General features: G+C 50.8%; 1 protein-coding gene across 6 annotated transcripts in view; it reads left to right on the forward strand.

The window, feature by feature from the left end:
• ERICH1 (glutamate rich 1) overlaps nt 1-16,115 on the forward strand; it is a 39,452-nt gene that overhangs the window by 16,853 nt on the left and 6,484 nt on the right. Inside the window, exons 3-4 of one of the 6 annotated variants that reach the window (XR_012124077.1) lie at nt 2,496-2,636; nt 13,891-14,043. Coding sequence is in view for 5 of the 6 variants with exons in the window: in XM_073219252.1 (XP_073075353.1) it covers nt 2,496-2,636; nt 5,309-5,544 (377 nt within the window). In the remaining variant the exon portion in view is untranslated. The other 5 variants (XM_073219255.1, XM_073219252.1, XM_073219254.1 and 2 more) reach the window with 5 other exon arrangements.

Genomic DNA, 16,115 nt, shown 5'->3' on the forward strand with positions numbered 1-16,115 from the left:
TGCAGTCCTCCCGTGATTCTTGTCCTTGGAGTCTGTTGAGCTGCTTGGCTCTCTTGAGTTTATGGTTTTCATCACACGTGAGAAATGCTCAGCACCTCTTTCTCCAAACACTTTCTCCGCCCCAGGTCGGGGGCCGCCTCGCATGGAGCCTCACAGATGCCCCGTTGGCCCCTGCCTTTTCCTTTCCTTGGTTTATTTGCCATTTGTTAGGCTGTCTGCACGTCCTTACGAGGGGCAGCTGATGGCGCAGGTAGCCAGGCTGCTGAGGCCACTAGGGTGACTGGGAAGCTGCTCTCCATCACCACGCAGTGTCCCTCTGGCTCTGGGTTGGTGGCAGGATGTGGGTGTATCGCCAGGAGCAGGGTCTGGCCTCAGCCAGTGTGTGGTATTGGGGCCGGTGGTATGCTGACTGTTCTGAAGAGAAGCTGGGGGCGGGAGAGGGCAGAGGGGGCATGAAGGGTCATGAGGAGAGACAGTGGGGCTGGGGCCAGGCGGGATGGTGGCCTGGGCACAGCTGCGGGACCACGGTGGGGGAGCACACCAGGCATGGCACGGAATGTGGGGCGGGCAGGGCTGGGACTGGCTCCCGGGAGGCCACCAGATGAGCTGCAGTCTGAGGATGGCACCTCCCAGACAAGCAGGTTCATGAACTGAACCCCTGGGGCCACAGCTGAGCCAGGGAGCTGAGTTCCTCCACTCTCCTCTTGGGCCTCACCAGCAGCACATGACTGCCGTCAGCAGGCTGGCTGTGTTCGGTGTGACCCTCACCCTGGGAGAAGGGACCGGGGTGGGGCAGGCAACGTGTGCCTGTGCCCTGGCTGCCGGCTGCTCAGGGAGGCTAACTGGTCTTCTCGCTTGCCACCTGTGCAGTGGGTGTAACATCTAACTTGTCAATGGGTAGATGCCATCACAGCAAACCGTTTTTCTCCTAGAAGAAATTAGGACCGGAAGCCGTTATGGATTAGCAGTCACTTTAATTTACAGATGGCAAGCCGAGGCCCGAGGGGATAATCTAATGCCTGTCATGATGACAGTCCTGTCATTTATAGCGGAAAGGCTCTGCCTGGGAAGTCGGCATGTGGTCTCTTAACAGACGAGAGCCTTCCCGAGCATCTGACATCCGTCCCTTAGGCGCGTCTTTCTCTCTTATCACATGAGTGGTCATCTCAACTTCACTTCCATGGTGGTGTTCATCCTAATAATTGAGTGAACAATGACATTTCTAAGTTCTGTTTAACGTTCATATTAGGAAGATTTAGTTGACTAAAAACTCCCAAAAATACTCTGTGAAAAATGATCAAATGTTGATGTTAAATGATAGGGGACAGTCCACATAGGAGCAGGTCTGCATTGACTCCAGCAGGTGTGACGTGGCAATCAATCAAATTAACTTCAGAACTAATTCTTGCATTTTAGCTTCAAGAAAGCAAAAATACTGATGGCAGAACAATCAGAAAATCTTTCAGGGTTTTACATGTAAATGTCTTGAAACCGTACATTCTGGCCATGCGTAGTGATTCTCCTCAGTCCTTGTTGCTGTGGCTAAATAAAATCCTCGCTTTCTATGAAGGACCAACTGGGATCCCGCTTGTGCTTGTCCCATGCAAGAGGGTGACTTTGCCATATTCTAGGTCAAAATATGAAGACAAAAATGGTTAACACTGCCCAGTGTTGGAAAGAATGGAGAGAAAGCAGTGTATCTGAAAAGCCAGCAAAAGGTGCCCACCCTCAGACCAGCTGTTCCACTTCCAGGAATATGTCTGAGGGAGCGAAATGGTCCGTTGTGCAAAGTCATATACCATAAGGGTGGTCCTGGCAGCTAACTGGGCTCATGAAAATTCAGAATCCACCTCATGCAAAATTTTGAAGTGGGTACATTATAATTAAGTTATAATTTGCCAACAGCACGGAGTATTGTATAGCCCATTGAAAGACTTTGTAGACTTAAATATGTCTTATAAAGTATATTATTTTGTACTTTATTCACTTTGGAATGTTATTCATGTAAGATATACAAATGTGTGGTTTATCAACATGATGAAGTATGTGTAGCGTGAACCCATTAGGATGTGGGTGTGCATGTGCACATGTGTGTCTGTATTCCCACACGCTACACACCTGGGTTGTTAGTACATGCAGAGAAAAAGCACCAAAATGTAGAGAGACTCGTGACATGATGGTCATGTTACATGGAGTGTTCTCTGCTTCCTGCTCATGAGGTGGTTGTTTTCATATCATGCTATAAAAGCCCGAAGTTCACATAGTAAGTAACTTAGCGTGGACTTAAGTGCACATGAGTCACTCAGTGTCTTTGTCCTGGTGTGGTGGGGAGCCAACTGCTCCTGGCTGACCATCTGCCTTGTCAGGGTCAGCGTGTGTTCCAGCGCCTGGTTTACGGGGCTTTGGGGAGGTGTGGAGACAGGGTGCGGGGCGGGTGGGCGCCTGACTGACTGTGTGGCGCTGTGCACACCAGAGCCTGTCTCCTCCCCTTGCAGTCGGCAACACCAGGACCCGGCCCGAGAAGCGGCGCCGTACTGCGAGTTTGCCTCCTGAAGGCCACCTTCCCACTCCGAGCCTGCCAGGGCCCCGCAGCCGCACCAGCTCCCGGAGCTCCTCCAGCAGTGACGGCCCCGCAGGTAAACGGTCCACCCTCGGCGGGAGGAGGGGACAGCCTGCAGGTGGGCGTGAGTCTCGGTCTCTCCTGTGTCCTAGTCAGCGTTACTAACTTTATCATTGGAGGGCGTGCTGCGCAGCCCCAGAGGTGGCTGTGAGCGACCTGGGCGACAGGAGCCAGGGGGCTGGAGTGCCATCCTGGCTGCGTGGCCAGTGCACCGGAGGCTACTGTGAATGCCCCACCTGTCGGTACTGTATCTTGGCTTAGTATTTTTCTTGATTTTTCCAATCTTTCCAAAATTTCTGAGACTGTGTATCAATTTCATGAACATAGAAATAACTTATTTTGCATCTCTTCCGTGGAAAAATTGGACTATTTGCTTTTGTTGTTAAATGTCATGAATGAAGGAAAATAAAGTGGTCCCCACATTTGGTGGGAGAGCTGTCATGGCACGTTAAATTACCTTGGAAAGTGAAATGGTACCTTTCCCCTGTTGATTCACCATTTCAAAACTACCTTAAGAGGAATTTGAAATTTTCAAATAAAAGTTTCCCCAGATGATTTTTCACAAATATAAACTAAGAAATCTATACTACAAACCTTAATTAATTTGAATAACAAGAAAATGTGGTTTTCTAGTTCACTGATATTTCTAACTTATTAATTAAAAGGTCAAAAACCATAAAACAAAAATATGGGTTAGCTAAGGAATAATATATTTATCTTTTCAAACCCTGTTGAAAATCTTTGGAATAGATAGATAATTTAATTAGAACTTTCAACTATGTTCCTATGAAGATAAATTACCTTCGTGAACATACTTCACCATATAACTCGTATAATTCAATAAAAATATGTAGGACTAATTCACACGCAGTGGTCATTGCTCGCTCACGGGCAACCGTATCCAGTTAGCACTCGCTCACGGGCAAGGGCAAGCAGCCAGTGGATGGCACCTGTGAGGGCCGGCCTGCAGAGGGCCCCTGGGTCTGGGGAAGCCGAGTGAGTCAGTGACCAGCCCCACCTCCCACACCTGCGTGACGTCCACGGCACCACCAGGACAAATGCTTACGGGAAGTTGCCCCAAACCTCTCCTCCAGGAAGGCACCTGGGGTGGGCCTGGTGTGCTTGGGTTAGAGCAAAAAAGTGAAGAAAAGGGGGATGAAACAGTTAGGATTCATTCCATTTGAATTGCATGGTAACCTGGCAAATTTGGTGGTAACTTCAATTCTCACAACTATATCACTACAAGTTCCCTTTTACAAGCTGTTTGCTGAGCGGTCTTCCTGTTAATGTGTCTCCCTGATCCCTGGTCGGGGGGCATCCGACATCCCATCCCCCGTGGTCGGGGAAGGGGGCCATGTACCTATGGGGCTGGGGTGCTGGTGGACCCAGCCGTTCCCCTCAAAGGGCAGGGAACAGGTCAGCACGGAATTTGGGGGCTTGTGGCAGTTATGCCCTGAGGTCCTCCTCGTTGTGTCCACTCAGCCTCGCCACCCAGCCCTAACCCTGTAGCTGAACCCGCTACCGCCCACTGCCTGCGGCTCTGCCCCTGTGCATGTCTGTCCCTGTCCCTGTCCCAGCCTGCACATCTTCCCGTAGCAGGCAGCCTGGGGCTCCCCACAGGCCACCTCACCTGGGCTCCGCAGCTGGCTGCCTGCCTGGCCTCCCTGTGGCTGACCTCCGCCCCCCAGGACAGCCGGAGCATAAGGGGGCAGCTTTCTCAGGAAGCTGTGTCAGTCCCCTTTCGTAAGCCAGCACCGGGACCCAGCTTTTTAGAAAAACATGAACCCAGTTTCTCAGAGCTTTGATTAACTTATTAATCAAATTCCTGCTGGGAAGTCGGTGTTTTTGAATCTTGACCCCTTGCAACTCACCGCCATGTGTTTCGGTTTGCTTTTCCCTCTCTGTCCATCTGAAGTTCTTCCCATTGTGCCGCAGGAACTGGACCATCTCGGGAGAGGCGGAATGACAGGGCTGGGGAAAGAATGACTGGCCGGCCCCTCAGGTTCCCTGTTCTGTCCTGGGGCGAGAGAAGGGCTGTGCTGGAGCAGGAGGCGGGGGCCTCAGGATCGAGACTGGGGACTCCCAGGGCCTCCTGACTCTTTCCGGCTGTGACTTGAAGCAAAGAGAACACGAGACATGAGTCAGAAAGGAAAAGGGTCAGATGGTTACTTTTATCCAAAGATCGACTCCCAGCCATGGGCCGCCCCGATGGTATAGGTGCCCTGGACCTGCCCATCAGCTGAGTGGCGACTTCTCTGGGCTGCACGAGAACGGCTTGGCCAGCCGGTCAGAGGCCCTGGGCCCATGCGCCCTGGGAGCTGGCAGGTCTGCACAGGGCTCCGGAGGACTGTGCCGCGGGACTGGTCCGTGGCCAGGTGTGGTTGTCACGAAGGTGAGAATGTTCCAGAAATAGGGACAAATGGACCCGAGCACCATCACTCACTAGGTGCCTTTGTTCCATCCTGGCGGTGATCTTGACCACAACAAATGCACTTTGAACTCTTTCAGGGCTTCGAATTTGTTAGGAATGGAGTGGGGTGGGGGGGGTGTTGTAGGAGAAGGAAGCAGCGTTGTTAAACCTAAGTGGATAACATGGGACCTTGTCCTAGGGCCTCCCCACCTGCATTTGATTCATTTAAATGCCTTGGTGCAATTCAGGTGAAAAGAAATATGCTCCTTCCTCCTCAGACAGGCAAGCGCCACTTTCTTATGAAAGCTGCTGTGTGTGTTCCAAAGACTGTACACCTTCGGCCTGTGACACGGGCAGGCCCACCGTAGGTCACGGAAACGAGAAGGCGGCCTCCTTGGCAGCCGGCCCGTGGGAAGTGCTGAGCAGCCTGATGCAGCCCGAGAGCTCATTTCTCTGGCAGGAGCCCAGCTCCTCCTGCCACTTGGCACGTCTGCAGGGATGCCGCACTCTGTGAGGCTTCGTGACCCAGTACAGTGAGGCCAGAGTCCCGCTGGGCCGCTGGGATGATAAGTGCGTGGTCCTCCACTTACACCAATCACAGTCATTTCCTGAGCAGATCGCATCGCAGGATCCTGGAGGTTCAGGCACCGCTAGTGGAAATACAAGATGGGAGGATGCCCCGCCCTTCTCACAGCACCACGAACTCGTCCAAGCAGCTGGCGGGAAACAAGTGCCCCTTAACTTTAAGAAGAAAATGTCCACTATGTCCCCCACACACCTTTTCTCTGGGTGCTCGTGAGTACACACTGGCCACCAACTTACACGTGGGTGAGCTCTCCAGCTCCTGTCAGAAGTGCACATGGGTGGTGATGAGGGGTGTGGTGGAGGGCACCCCAGCCGTCCGGTCCACGAGGTTGTGTGAGGGCTTACTTGTGCCAGGACCTCACGGGAGAGCTCTGGATTGAGCATCTCAGGACTTCATTTTGTGTGTTCATTTTTAGTGTCGATTAATTAAAGGCATGGAGAATGTTTTTTCTTTTTAGTTTGTTTGGCATCACACAGGTTGAGTGGACTGTCAGTAGAGGGGAATGGTGGGGACCAGCAAGGGGGAGCAGTGGGGGTTGGGTGGGGGCGGGGGCGGGACCAGCGGACCAGCATCTGCAGCACTTGGGCAGCAGAGCCACACGATGCCAGTCCTAGCAGCATCCAGGAGCAGAAGGCCTTTTTGGGGCCTAGATTTGCCAACTGGGGGCCAGCAAAGGAGGGAGGGTGCCAGCCGGGGCACTAACTCAGGGAGGAAGGCACTCGTCAAGTCTGGTGACATTTCGCAAGTGCGAGGCAGGAGCCCAGCCATCAGAAAAGGCTCAGGGCCGACCCTGGTGGGTAGGGCCGGCGCCCTTGGGGCAGCCTCAGTGCCACCCAGAGGCGAAGGTGCCCCGGGACCCACTGGTCCAGCTCGTTGAGGAGGGCACGGCCAGCTGGTGCTGCCGGGAGAGGCAACAGCCCCCATCAGCCGCGCTGCCCGGGGTCCGGGGGACTGTAAGGAGCCCCAGTCACAGAAGGCGGCTCTGGGGTCGCCCGATGCACCCCAGGGGTTGGGGATTCCGCCATCTGGAAGCGTCTCTTCTGAGCTTGATCACGACGCATCGTCTGCGGGGTCCGTCGGGATCTGAGCCTCCTCCTCGGCTGTCTGCACGGGGTCCTGAGGCTCTTCTCCCTCCAGGGTCACAGGCGTCAGTGGCACCATAGCCAGGTTGGCAGAAGAGCAGCGCCTGGCCCTGTGCGGGGTGGAGCACTCATGGGGTCCCTGCGGGCCACGGCTGCCCCCAGAACCCCAGGCGGGGTGGAGCACTCATGGGGTCCCTGCGGGCCACGGCTGCCCCCGGAACCCCAGGCGGGGTGGAGCACTCATGGGGTCCCTGTGGGCCACGGCTGCCCCCGCAACCCCAGGCAGGGTGGAGCACTCACGGGACCCCTGCGGGCCATGGCTGCCCCCGGATCCCCAGGCGGGGTGGAGCACTCATGGGGCCCCTGCAGGCCATGGCTGCCCCCAGAACCCCAGGCGGGGTGGAGCACTCATGGGGCCCCTGCGGGCCATGGCTGCCCCCGGAACCCCAGGCGGGGTGGAGCTCTCACAGGGCCCCTGCGGGCCCCTGCTGACCAGGACCCTGTGCCGGGTGGAGCTATCACGGGGTCCCTGCCGACCACGGCTGCCCCCAGAACCCCAGGCGGGGTGGAGCACTCACGGGGTCCCCTGCAGGCTGCCGCTGACCAGGACCGTGCTGATGCGAGCTTGCTGGTTGAGCAGCCATCCCCACAAACCACTTCCTGAGGTGCCTCTCAAGACTGACAGAATTTGTATTTTTTCATACTTAAAAAAGGAGCTCAACACCAGAAACTGAATTTGATACCGCATTTCCACTTAAGAGTTCTGTATCATAAAAACTGCTTTGTTTTGGTGTGAAACTCTTCTGTTCCAGTCCTGATATATCTTAAACTGACTGAAATTGCTCTCTTCGTATCTTCTGTAAATTTCTCTCTCCAGCAAGTTCTGACCTGAAGCTCTGTGGACCGTCGCCTCCTCCCACCCAGTGGGACCATTCTGTGTTCATCAGTCTCATGGTGGATTAATTTTATATCAAATTTTATAAAATTCATCTTTCACATTATATCTTTTATGGCTCAGTGACCGTTTTTTGCGCTGCTTCCTTTTGCCCCACATTTGTTAAAAGCCTTTGAGCCGCTGAACCAAGAATTCATCTCTTCACCCAACAGCAGCAAGCCGCAGGAACCTGCCTCCGTCTCCGTAGAAACAGAACTATAACCATGGCCTCGGAATTTCATTTCAGGACATGAGCCCCGAGGGTGAGCACTGCACTCTGCCCTGCCACTGCCTCCCTGGGCGTTGGTGGCGTGTGGCACTTTCTCGCCCTTGGAAGCCCACCCTCCCCTAATTATCGGGAGCCTCTCCATCCCCTCCCCAGTGGCCAGGCTGGGGCAGCCCAAACGGAACCCCCTTTATAACCGAAGAGCCCAGACTGCAGCTGGCTTCCCGCAGCGATTATGTCCTGAGTCTCTGCACAGAAACTGCCCATCGGCACGTTTTACACATAAATAGGAACCTCGTTTTTTGTTAGCTGAGAAATTGGTTTTTAGGAAGGAGGCTTTTCCTTGTCTGTACAGTCCAACCTCTAGTGGCTCTTTTTTCTGAGATGAAAGCACTTTTTTAGAAATACCTTAGAAAAGTGGAGCCTTATAGATGAAGCAAAGGCAGGTCGCACCCGACCAGGCCCTGGCCAGACACTTGATAGGAGGTGGCTTTTAGAGCTTCTCGCGTGCAGGTCGTACACACACACACGCAGATTTAGGTGGATTGTGCCCATCACAGGCACTGTTCTAAACTGTCTGTCCTCAGTATAGCACGGAGGGCTCAGGCTGTGGGCTCTGGGGCTGCCTGGACTGTACAGGACCGCAGAGCAAGACCCTGGACAGCAGCGCTCGTTCAGAGGATCGGTGAAGCCGTGTAAGCTGCTCCCAGCTTCTTTATGCTCCTTGCAAGAATGTTACAGGAGCCTCGGTCAGACCCCTCCAGGCCACCGAGCTGCCCGCGGCGTCCCCTGGTTCCTGGGTCCTTGTTGCCTTTCCCCTGCCCTGGGTTCCGGCCGATCCTGCTGCCAGCCTAGTTCATGGATTGTTTTTACAACAGTGAAGTATGTTTAACACCTAAATAATTCAACAGTAGCAGGTATCCGTACTCTGTTACAGCTCCTTGTAACTTTTACCAGAACTCCTTTCTGTGTCGATGGTGCCTGTGTCTTTTAGGTTATTAAAATATTTATGTAATAATATGTTATGGTATATATTGTCTTAGTTATTGTAGTTTTAGTTATTATAAGAGTTGTAATGATTTTTTGCTGAGCACCGACAATCTGGAATTTTCATTTTCCAGCCTGTCATCTTGGTGATGAAAAATGCTCCCCGAAGCGACCCCAGGCTCTTCCCACACCTTCCCCACCGCGTGTCTCGCAGAGGGATCCCAGGGATCTCATCAGGGTTTTGCCCTGAGGGTTCCCCGAGGAGCTGCCCCCTCCCCCCCGCGCCCTGGGCTCAGGCCCCCCTGAGGTCTGCGACCTCGGCCCGCGGCATCGGTGGCTCCTGCGGTGCCCCCTCTCCGTGCCCTTCCTCCTCGCGGCCAGAAGGGGGTGCAGTGCGCGCATCTCGGTGCCGTTCGTAAGGAGGGAAGCAGGACCCGCAGGTCTGCCAGGTTTTCAACAGAGGGAGCGCAGGGGGCGCGGGGAGGGACCCGGGACCCGAGCAGCCGCCTCTCCTGTGAGCCTCCCCAGCCCACCCAGTGCCTCTGTCAGGCCTCCTTCCCAGCCTTTCCCGTCTCTCCGGACCTCTTCCTCCTCCTCCTGCAAAATCATGGCTCCTCTGTCACTGCTGTCCCACCGGCTGAGGTGCCCCACCCCCACGTCCCTGGGTCTCTGGCCTCCCAGGCCCCTCCCGCTGTTCACAATGGGGCCAAATTAGCTCTTCTGTGACGGCCTGGGTGGCTCCTCACCGTTTTGCATTTGCTGGCCTCCTGAGAGTCATCTTGCCCCGCTGAGACCTGCTGCAGGAGGCTGCAGCCTCTACTGCCTACCTGCCCTCTTCCGCCAGCCGGCTGCCCTGGTCCAGACCTCCCCTCCCCTCTCTGCCCTCTGCCTAGCCGTGTGGGGACCTCTCTGTGCACCCGACATCCTTCCCTTTCCCAAGTGGCCTCTTGGCCTCCTCCACCCAACCTCACCCCAAACTCACAAACTCATGTGTGCCCTTTCCTGTATCTAGGTCATTTGTATAACATTCCTCATTGTGACTTCCAGAGAGTAGAGTGTTAGGGTAAAGGGCCCTGGCTGCACGTGGTCTTTCTTAATCCTCTGATCGTCAGTTTCCCTGTCTGCCTTATGGAGTTGGTAATCCCCGCCTGGCAAACCGACATTTCCTGCGCTGATCGAACTGGGTTTATTGCAAAGCTTGTACAAACATAAGCATGGCCAACTCTTTATCCCCTGAGGCATAGTGCCTGCTAGAGTTACGTCTTTAGTCAGCATTTGGTGAGTCAAGCCAAGTAATTCTTATAAAAACAGCCTGTAAGGCAGGCCTCAGTCATCTTTCCTGGTTGATAATCATAGGTGCTTTTGACTGTATTGACATGATGGTTGTGTTCAGATCAAGCTGCAAAGTTATTAAAATTGAGTCATTTTTGTGGAAAGCTATGATTATTATTATAGCAGCAAGCACCAACTGTGATAGTCATTAACTTTGTGGCTTTTGGAAGCATGAGCTAAATGCGCAGTTCACTGTGAGGTAACCATCCACCCTTTTGCTTCGACAGACCTAGCCCTTAGTTCCAAGACAGACAGTTCTCAGCTCTTCCTGTCATCATCTGGGCTGGGGACATCCTTGTCCCTGACCTCTTGTGCTTTCTGAGGTGGTCATGCAGTGCATAGCTCTGCATTCCAGCCCACTTGACTAATAACATACAATTCTCACCAAACATAACCTGAGTCGAAGTAGAGCCCAGGTGGGCACTTGGCTCCACTGACTAGGTGCCACATTTCACACATGTCACTGTCAAGACACAAAGGCAGGGTCATGGCCAGCTGTTCTTTATTCCTATCCTGCTGATTTTCTGAAATGAGACTTGAAGCATTTAATTATCTGAAAGCCTTTCCTTCCTCCTGCATTAAATGAGGGTGGCTATGAGAAATGGTGGAGGTGGGGTCATTCTGAACCACTCTTCTGTCTAATAGACCCTCTCCTCAGCTGCCATGCACCTGTCAACCAGGTGAAATTAAAGGCTGGATGCAGAACAACTTCTGCTCATTCTTAGCATGCCTAGAAAGCCCCAGGTTGTTTCTAAAAAACTAGCATTGTTTTGTATTCCCCCTTTTTTTTCTTTCTTTGGCATCTTCTTGGCACATGCCTGACACTCTGGATCCTTCCTAGGCTCTGTGAAGAAAGTTAGCTCAACTTTACATGAATGTTTGATAAGGACTCTGTGCACAGGATGTCAGAATATTAATTTTGAAATAATTTACCATTGGAATCTGCAGAACTCTTTAGCCTGTCTTTAAGGAAAAATATAGTTACTTAATCTCCAAAGCATTAAATGGCACATAAGAGATTTGGATTAGAGAGCTCTTTAGATTTTGGTAAACCTTTATACTACTTTAGCTTTAAGTGAATACATTACAGTAATAGAATGGATTCTAAATACTTTTATTGGATATTGATTCATATATATTCAGTAACTGGAAGTTAGATGTTGATTAATATTTATTCAGTGGATAGATATTCCAGAAGGAGACCCAGAAAAAAGTGGCAGGAAATTATTTAAGACAAAGATGCCCACTCTTGCCACTTTTAATCAGCATATGACTGGAAGTACTAGCCATAGCAAGTAGGCAAGAAAAATAATTTAAGGCATTAAAAATGGGAAGGAAGAAGTCAAATTGTCACTATTTGCAGACAACATGATATAAAAAAGAAAACCGTGAAGATTCCACCAAACTGTTATAATTCAGTAAGGTCCCAGAATACAAAGTCAGTGTACAGAAAGCAGTTGCATTTGCATACACTGGTTATGAACTATCAGGAGGGGAGAATAAGAAAACAGTTTTACTTATTATCTCCTCAAAAATTAAAATATCTTGTAATAAATTTAACCACAGAGGTAAAAGACCTGTGCCTGAAAACTCTAAGACACTGATGAAAGAAACTGAAGATGATACAAATCAATGGAAAGATAATTTCATGTTCATGGATTAGAAAAGTTAATATTATCAAAATGTCCACACTACTCAAAGCATTCTGCACATTAAGTGCAATCTCTATTAAAATACCAATGGCACTTCTCATGGAAATAGAACAGACAATCCTAAAATTTGTAACCACAGAAGACCCCAGATAGCCAAATCAACCATGAGAATAATAAGGCTGGAAGCATCATACTTCTTGATCTCAAACTATGTTGCAAAGTCATAATCATCAAAACAGTAAGGTATTGGCACAGAAATAGACAAGTAGACCAATGGAACAGAATAGACACCCCAGAAATAAACCCACACATGTATCACCAATCAATTAACAGCACCAGAACCAAAAATATATAATCGGGAAAGGACAGTCTCTTCGAATAATGTTGTGTTGGGAAAACAATAGCCACATGGAAAAAAAGTGAAATTGAACCATTATCTTACACCATAAACACAAATTAACTAAAAATATATTAAAGACTTGAACATAAGACCTGAAACCAAAAAACTTCTAGAAGAAAGCATGGGAATTAAGCTCCTTGACAACAGTTTTAGCAGTGATTTTTTGCATTTGACACCAAAAGCAAAAAGAACAAATGGGCCTACAACAGACTAAAAAAGCTTCTGCGCAGCAAAGGAACTGCGAGCAAAATGAAAAGGCCGACTACTGAACGGGGGAAAATATTTGCATGTCATGTATCTGGTAAGGGTTAATGTCCAGAATACATCAAGAACTCATAAAACTCTACAGCAAAAAAACCAATCTGATTTAAAAGTGGGCAGACGACCTGACTAGATATTTTTCTATAGATTACATACAAATGGCCAAGAGGCACATGAAAAGATGATCCACATCACTAATCATCAGGGAAATGCCAATCAAAACCACAGTGAGATACCACCTCACGCCAGTCAGAATGGCCACTCTCCAGAAGACAAAAAAGTAACACGTATTACCCAAGATGTGGAGAAAAGGGTATCCTCATGCAACATTGGTGGGAGCAGTGGTTCAGCTACTGTGGAAAACATTATGGAGGGTCCTTACAAAATTAAAAATAGAAACACTGTATGATCCAGCAATTCCACTTATGGAAATGAAAACAGGATCTTGAAGACATACCTGCATCCTGTGTTCACCACAGCATTATTCACAACAGCCAAGACATGGAAACAACCTAAGTGTCGCCCACAGATGAGTGGATAAAGAAAATGTGGTGCATTTATACACAGCGGAGTATTGTTCAGGCATGAGAAAGGAGGAATCCTGCCATTTGGGACCACATAGATAAACCTGGAGGGCATCACACTAAACAGAAAGGCAAAACTGCGTGGTATCACATAGATGAAATCTAAAAAAAAAAAAAGAAGGCATAGAAACAGAGTAGAAAAGTGGTTGCCAGGGGATGGGGGTGAGAGAAATAGGGAGAGGTTGGTAAATGGGTACAAATCTTCTGCTATAAGGCGAATAAGGTCTGAGGAGCTAATGTTAAAAAAAAGATGCCCAGTAATAATGAAAAAGCCCCACACCCAGGTGTATTCCCATGAAATGTCGGAGTACCGAGCGTGAGAGAAGTTGCTGGAAATGTCTTGACCAAAGAATGCTGAGCTGGGGGCCTGGAGCCTGCAGTCTTCACCGCGGCCCGTGGGACCCTGTGGGCTAAGTGAGCTCTAAGGTGCTGCTGCACCGGAAACCTGAGGCCAGTCGGGTGTGGAGGAGAATTCATACAGCGCTCACAGAGTCAAGCCTTCCATGTTATCTCACGGGATTCTATAATGATGCCTGTCTGCACACAACTTGTAGTAATGTGATTAAGTGACTGCCGTCAGGCAGCAAGAACAGGAGGCTTGTTCCGGCCTTGTGTGTGTGACCCACAGTGCCTGGCCTGGCAGGTCACAGTTTCCTCACCTGTATTGGGAGGAGAGTGAGCGGGATCGTTCCTAGATTCTCTTCTGATTCTAAGAGCCCATGAATTTACATGTCCTAGAATAATAGTGGGTAAAGAGGGTTAGCTGATGTAACTTTACTTCTGAAACAGCGTCTTGATCTCTTCTTCATGGGACAGACGGCGAATCGCGATGTTGAGCCTGAACAGACCAGGGATGTGCGCTCCACGCTGATGGAAACCAACACCGGCTCACAGGCAGACTGTCCAGCAGGGGCTTATTCCCAGGGAGGCCTGTGTGAGGGAAGAGTCAGAAGGGCGCCACGAGCAGAGGTAGATGGGCCACTGGAGCAGGGTGGGCAGCGGGGCCGGGGCGTCCAGAACAGCCGGCAGTGCAGAGCCCGTCTCCACCGTCAGGCTGTCTGGGCATGGACGAGCTTGCTGCAGGTGGTGGAGCTGAGGACTTGGAGGCACAGGTGGTACAGGCCACGCACTCGGGGGTGTCTGCTGAGCCGTGGCGCCTTTCCCTCACGGTGGCCAGCTTCTGCCAGAGAGGCGCATTTTGTGAAGCAGAGGGACTTGCATTCCTCCCCGTGCCTGCCCCTTCACTCCTGCTACACGGACACAGATTTGGGTCCTGGTTACACCTGGTTTGTCTCGAGGGCTGTCTACACCATCTTAAAAGTTATCCATGAAATATGGAGTGAAAAACACTTTCAGACGCGGGACAAGTTGGTATGATTATTGTAATCAGCTACATACACAGCATAAAAATGGTGTAGGGATTAAGGGTTTTCTTAAGCCTCTGCTGTGCCCTGAACTAACGGAGCAGCGTGAGTGAATTCGGGATGTAAATTCTGTTGCATTCTAACGTTCAGTTCAGGCCCTATTCTCAGTGTGATCTGAGCCTCACCAGAAACACTGCTTAGCCTAAAGCAGCCCATGTGAAGCGGCAGGAGGCTTGGGATGAGCCCACGGCCACCATTCTGAATGGGGCGTGGAAGCAGGGGTGCCTGAGACTGACTCATGGCCAGCCGGGGGACCCCTGCTGGTGAAGCCAGATCCCCTACCTCACTTCACCCTGATCATTCTGTCTAGGAGCGAGAGCCCCCTAGTGAGATGTGCCTTTCTGGCTGGATGAGCGCCAGGGGGTCCCTGACGATCAGCAGGTGTAATTGGGCCCATGGAGCTCTCCTTCGGACCCCAAAAGACAGTCGATTCATATTTGTGGAGAAGATAAATAAGCAGCTTTTGCAGTGTCTTTCAAAGTATGGGACTTGTGTCCTCACTCCCCCAATTTCTGAGCATGGCTGGATCTGAGATGGGCTGCTCATTGAGAACCTGGTGTGTCAGACGTTGGGGAAGCGAGTGGCCGTCGCATGACTCTTATTCCTGTAGGGGGCAGGCCAGCACATGGGGTAAAGCCAGTACGGAGTCCATCTGGAAGTGCCGAGTGCCATGCACTCTCGGAGGGAGACACTGACTTCGCAGAAGTCTTCCAAAGGCCTTAAAATTTGAGAGAATACGTGACTGTCAGAAAAGTCTGGCTCATCAGTAAGAACAGTTATGTTTCAGGCAGACAGAATGAAGAATCATAAAGAGGTCTAGTGACTCAGGTTGTAAAGGGGCAAATGTATCATTTCTCCATATTTTTGTAAATTATTTTACATTACCAGGAGTTCTGTGCATAACCTAGACCAACAGCTACATTCTTTTCTTCTTGTAAAAATAATTGTGCTCATTTATGTGTAGCCATTGCCTAAGAGGCCTGGTCTACAGGTTATGCAGGAGATGTTCATACTTAAAACAAGAAAGTTAAGTGGTTCTTCATGTTAGTTATGGTCTCTACCAATCATACTTAATTACTAACGTACACTTCTATTTTACAAAAGCATGTTAAGCCATGTTTGTGCCTAAACTAACTGGAAATTCTTCAAGCTAGGTGACATCAAGATGTTACCCTTAGAAGGCAGACACGGAAATGTGTCCTTTGGGAAGATAAGCTCTAAGCCCCTGGCTGCCGTGGTACATGTAAGAGGTCAGCTAGCAAGTTCAGGACAGTAGTGTCACCTGCCAGAAAGGCAGGGGTGGAACATGAGGCTCAAGGAACAGATACATAGCCTCAAAAGAACAAATAACAGAGCCTCCAGAGAACACGTTGGGAAGTGAAAATCCAGATTGACTGTTCCCATCAGTTACCGTGGACAGGGCAGGAGTGCAGTGTGGTGCTGACCGCATCCTGGGCATGGGTCCTGCACCCTCACACCTTGTTACTGGGCTGAGCAAGCAGGCTTGGGGTCCCCTGTGAAGCTGAGGCCACAGCCCTGAGTGGCTCTGGGAGGCACATTGGAGGCCGTCCCTGTGTGTCAGGGCTGGGGACTGGGCTCAGCCCTGGGCGTCCCTGT

The sequence above is a fragment of the Manis javanica genome, chromosome 12, assembly GCF_040802235.1.
Source record: "Manis javanica isolate MJ-LG chromosome 12, MJ_LKY, whole genome shotgun sequence".
Classification (NCBI taxonomy): Eukaryota; Metazoa; Chordata; class Mammalia; order Pholidota; family Manidae; genus Manis; species Manis javanica.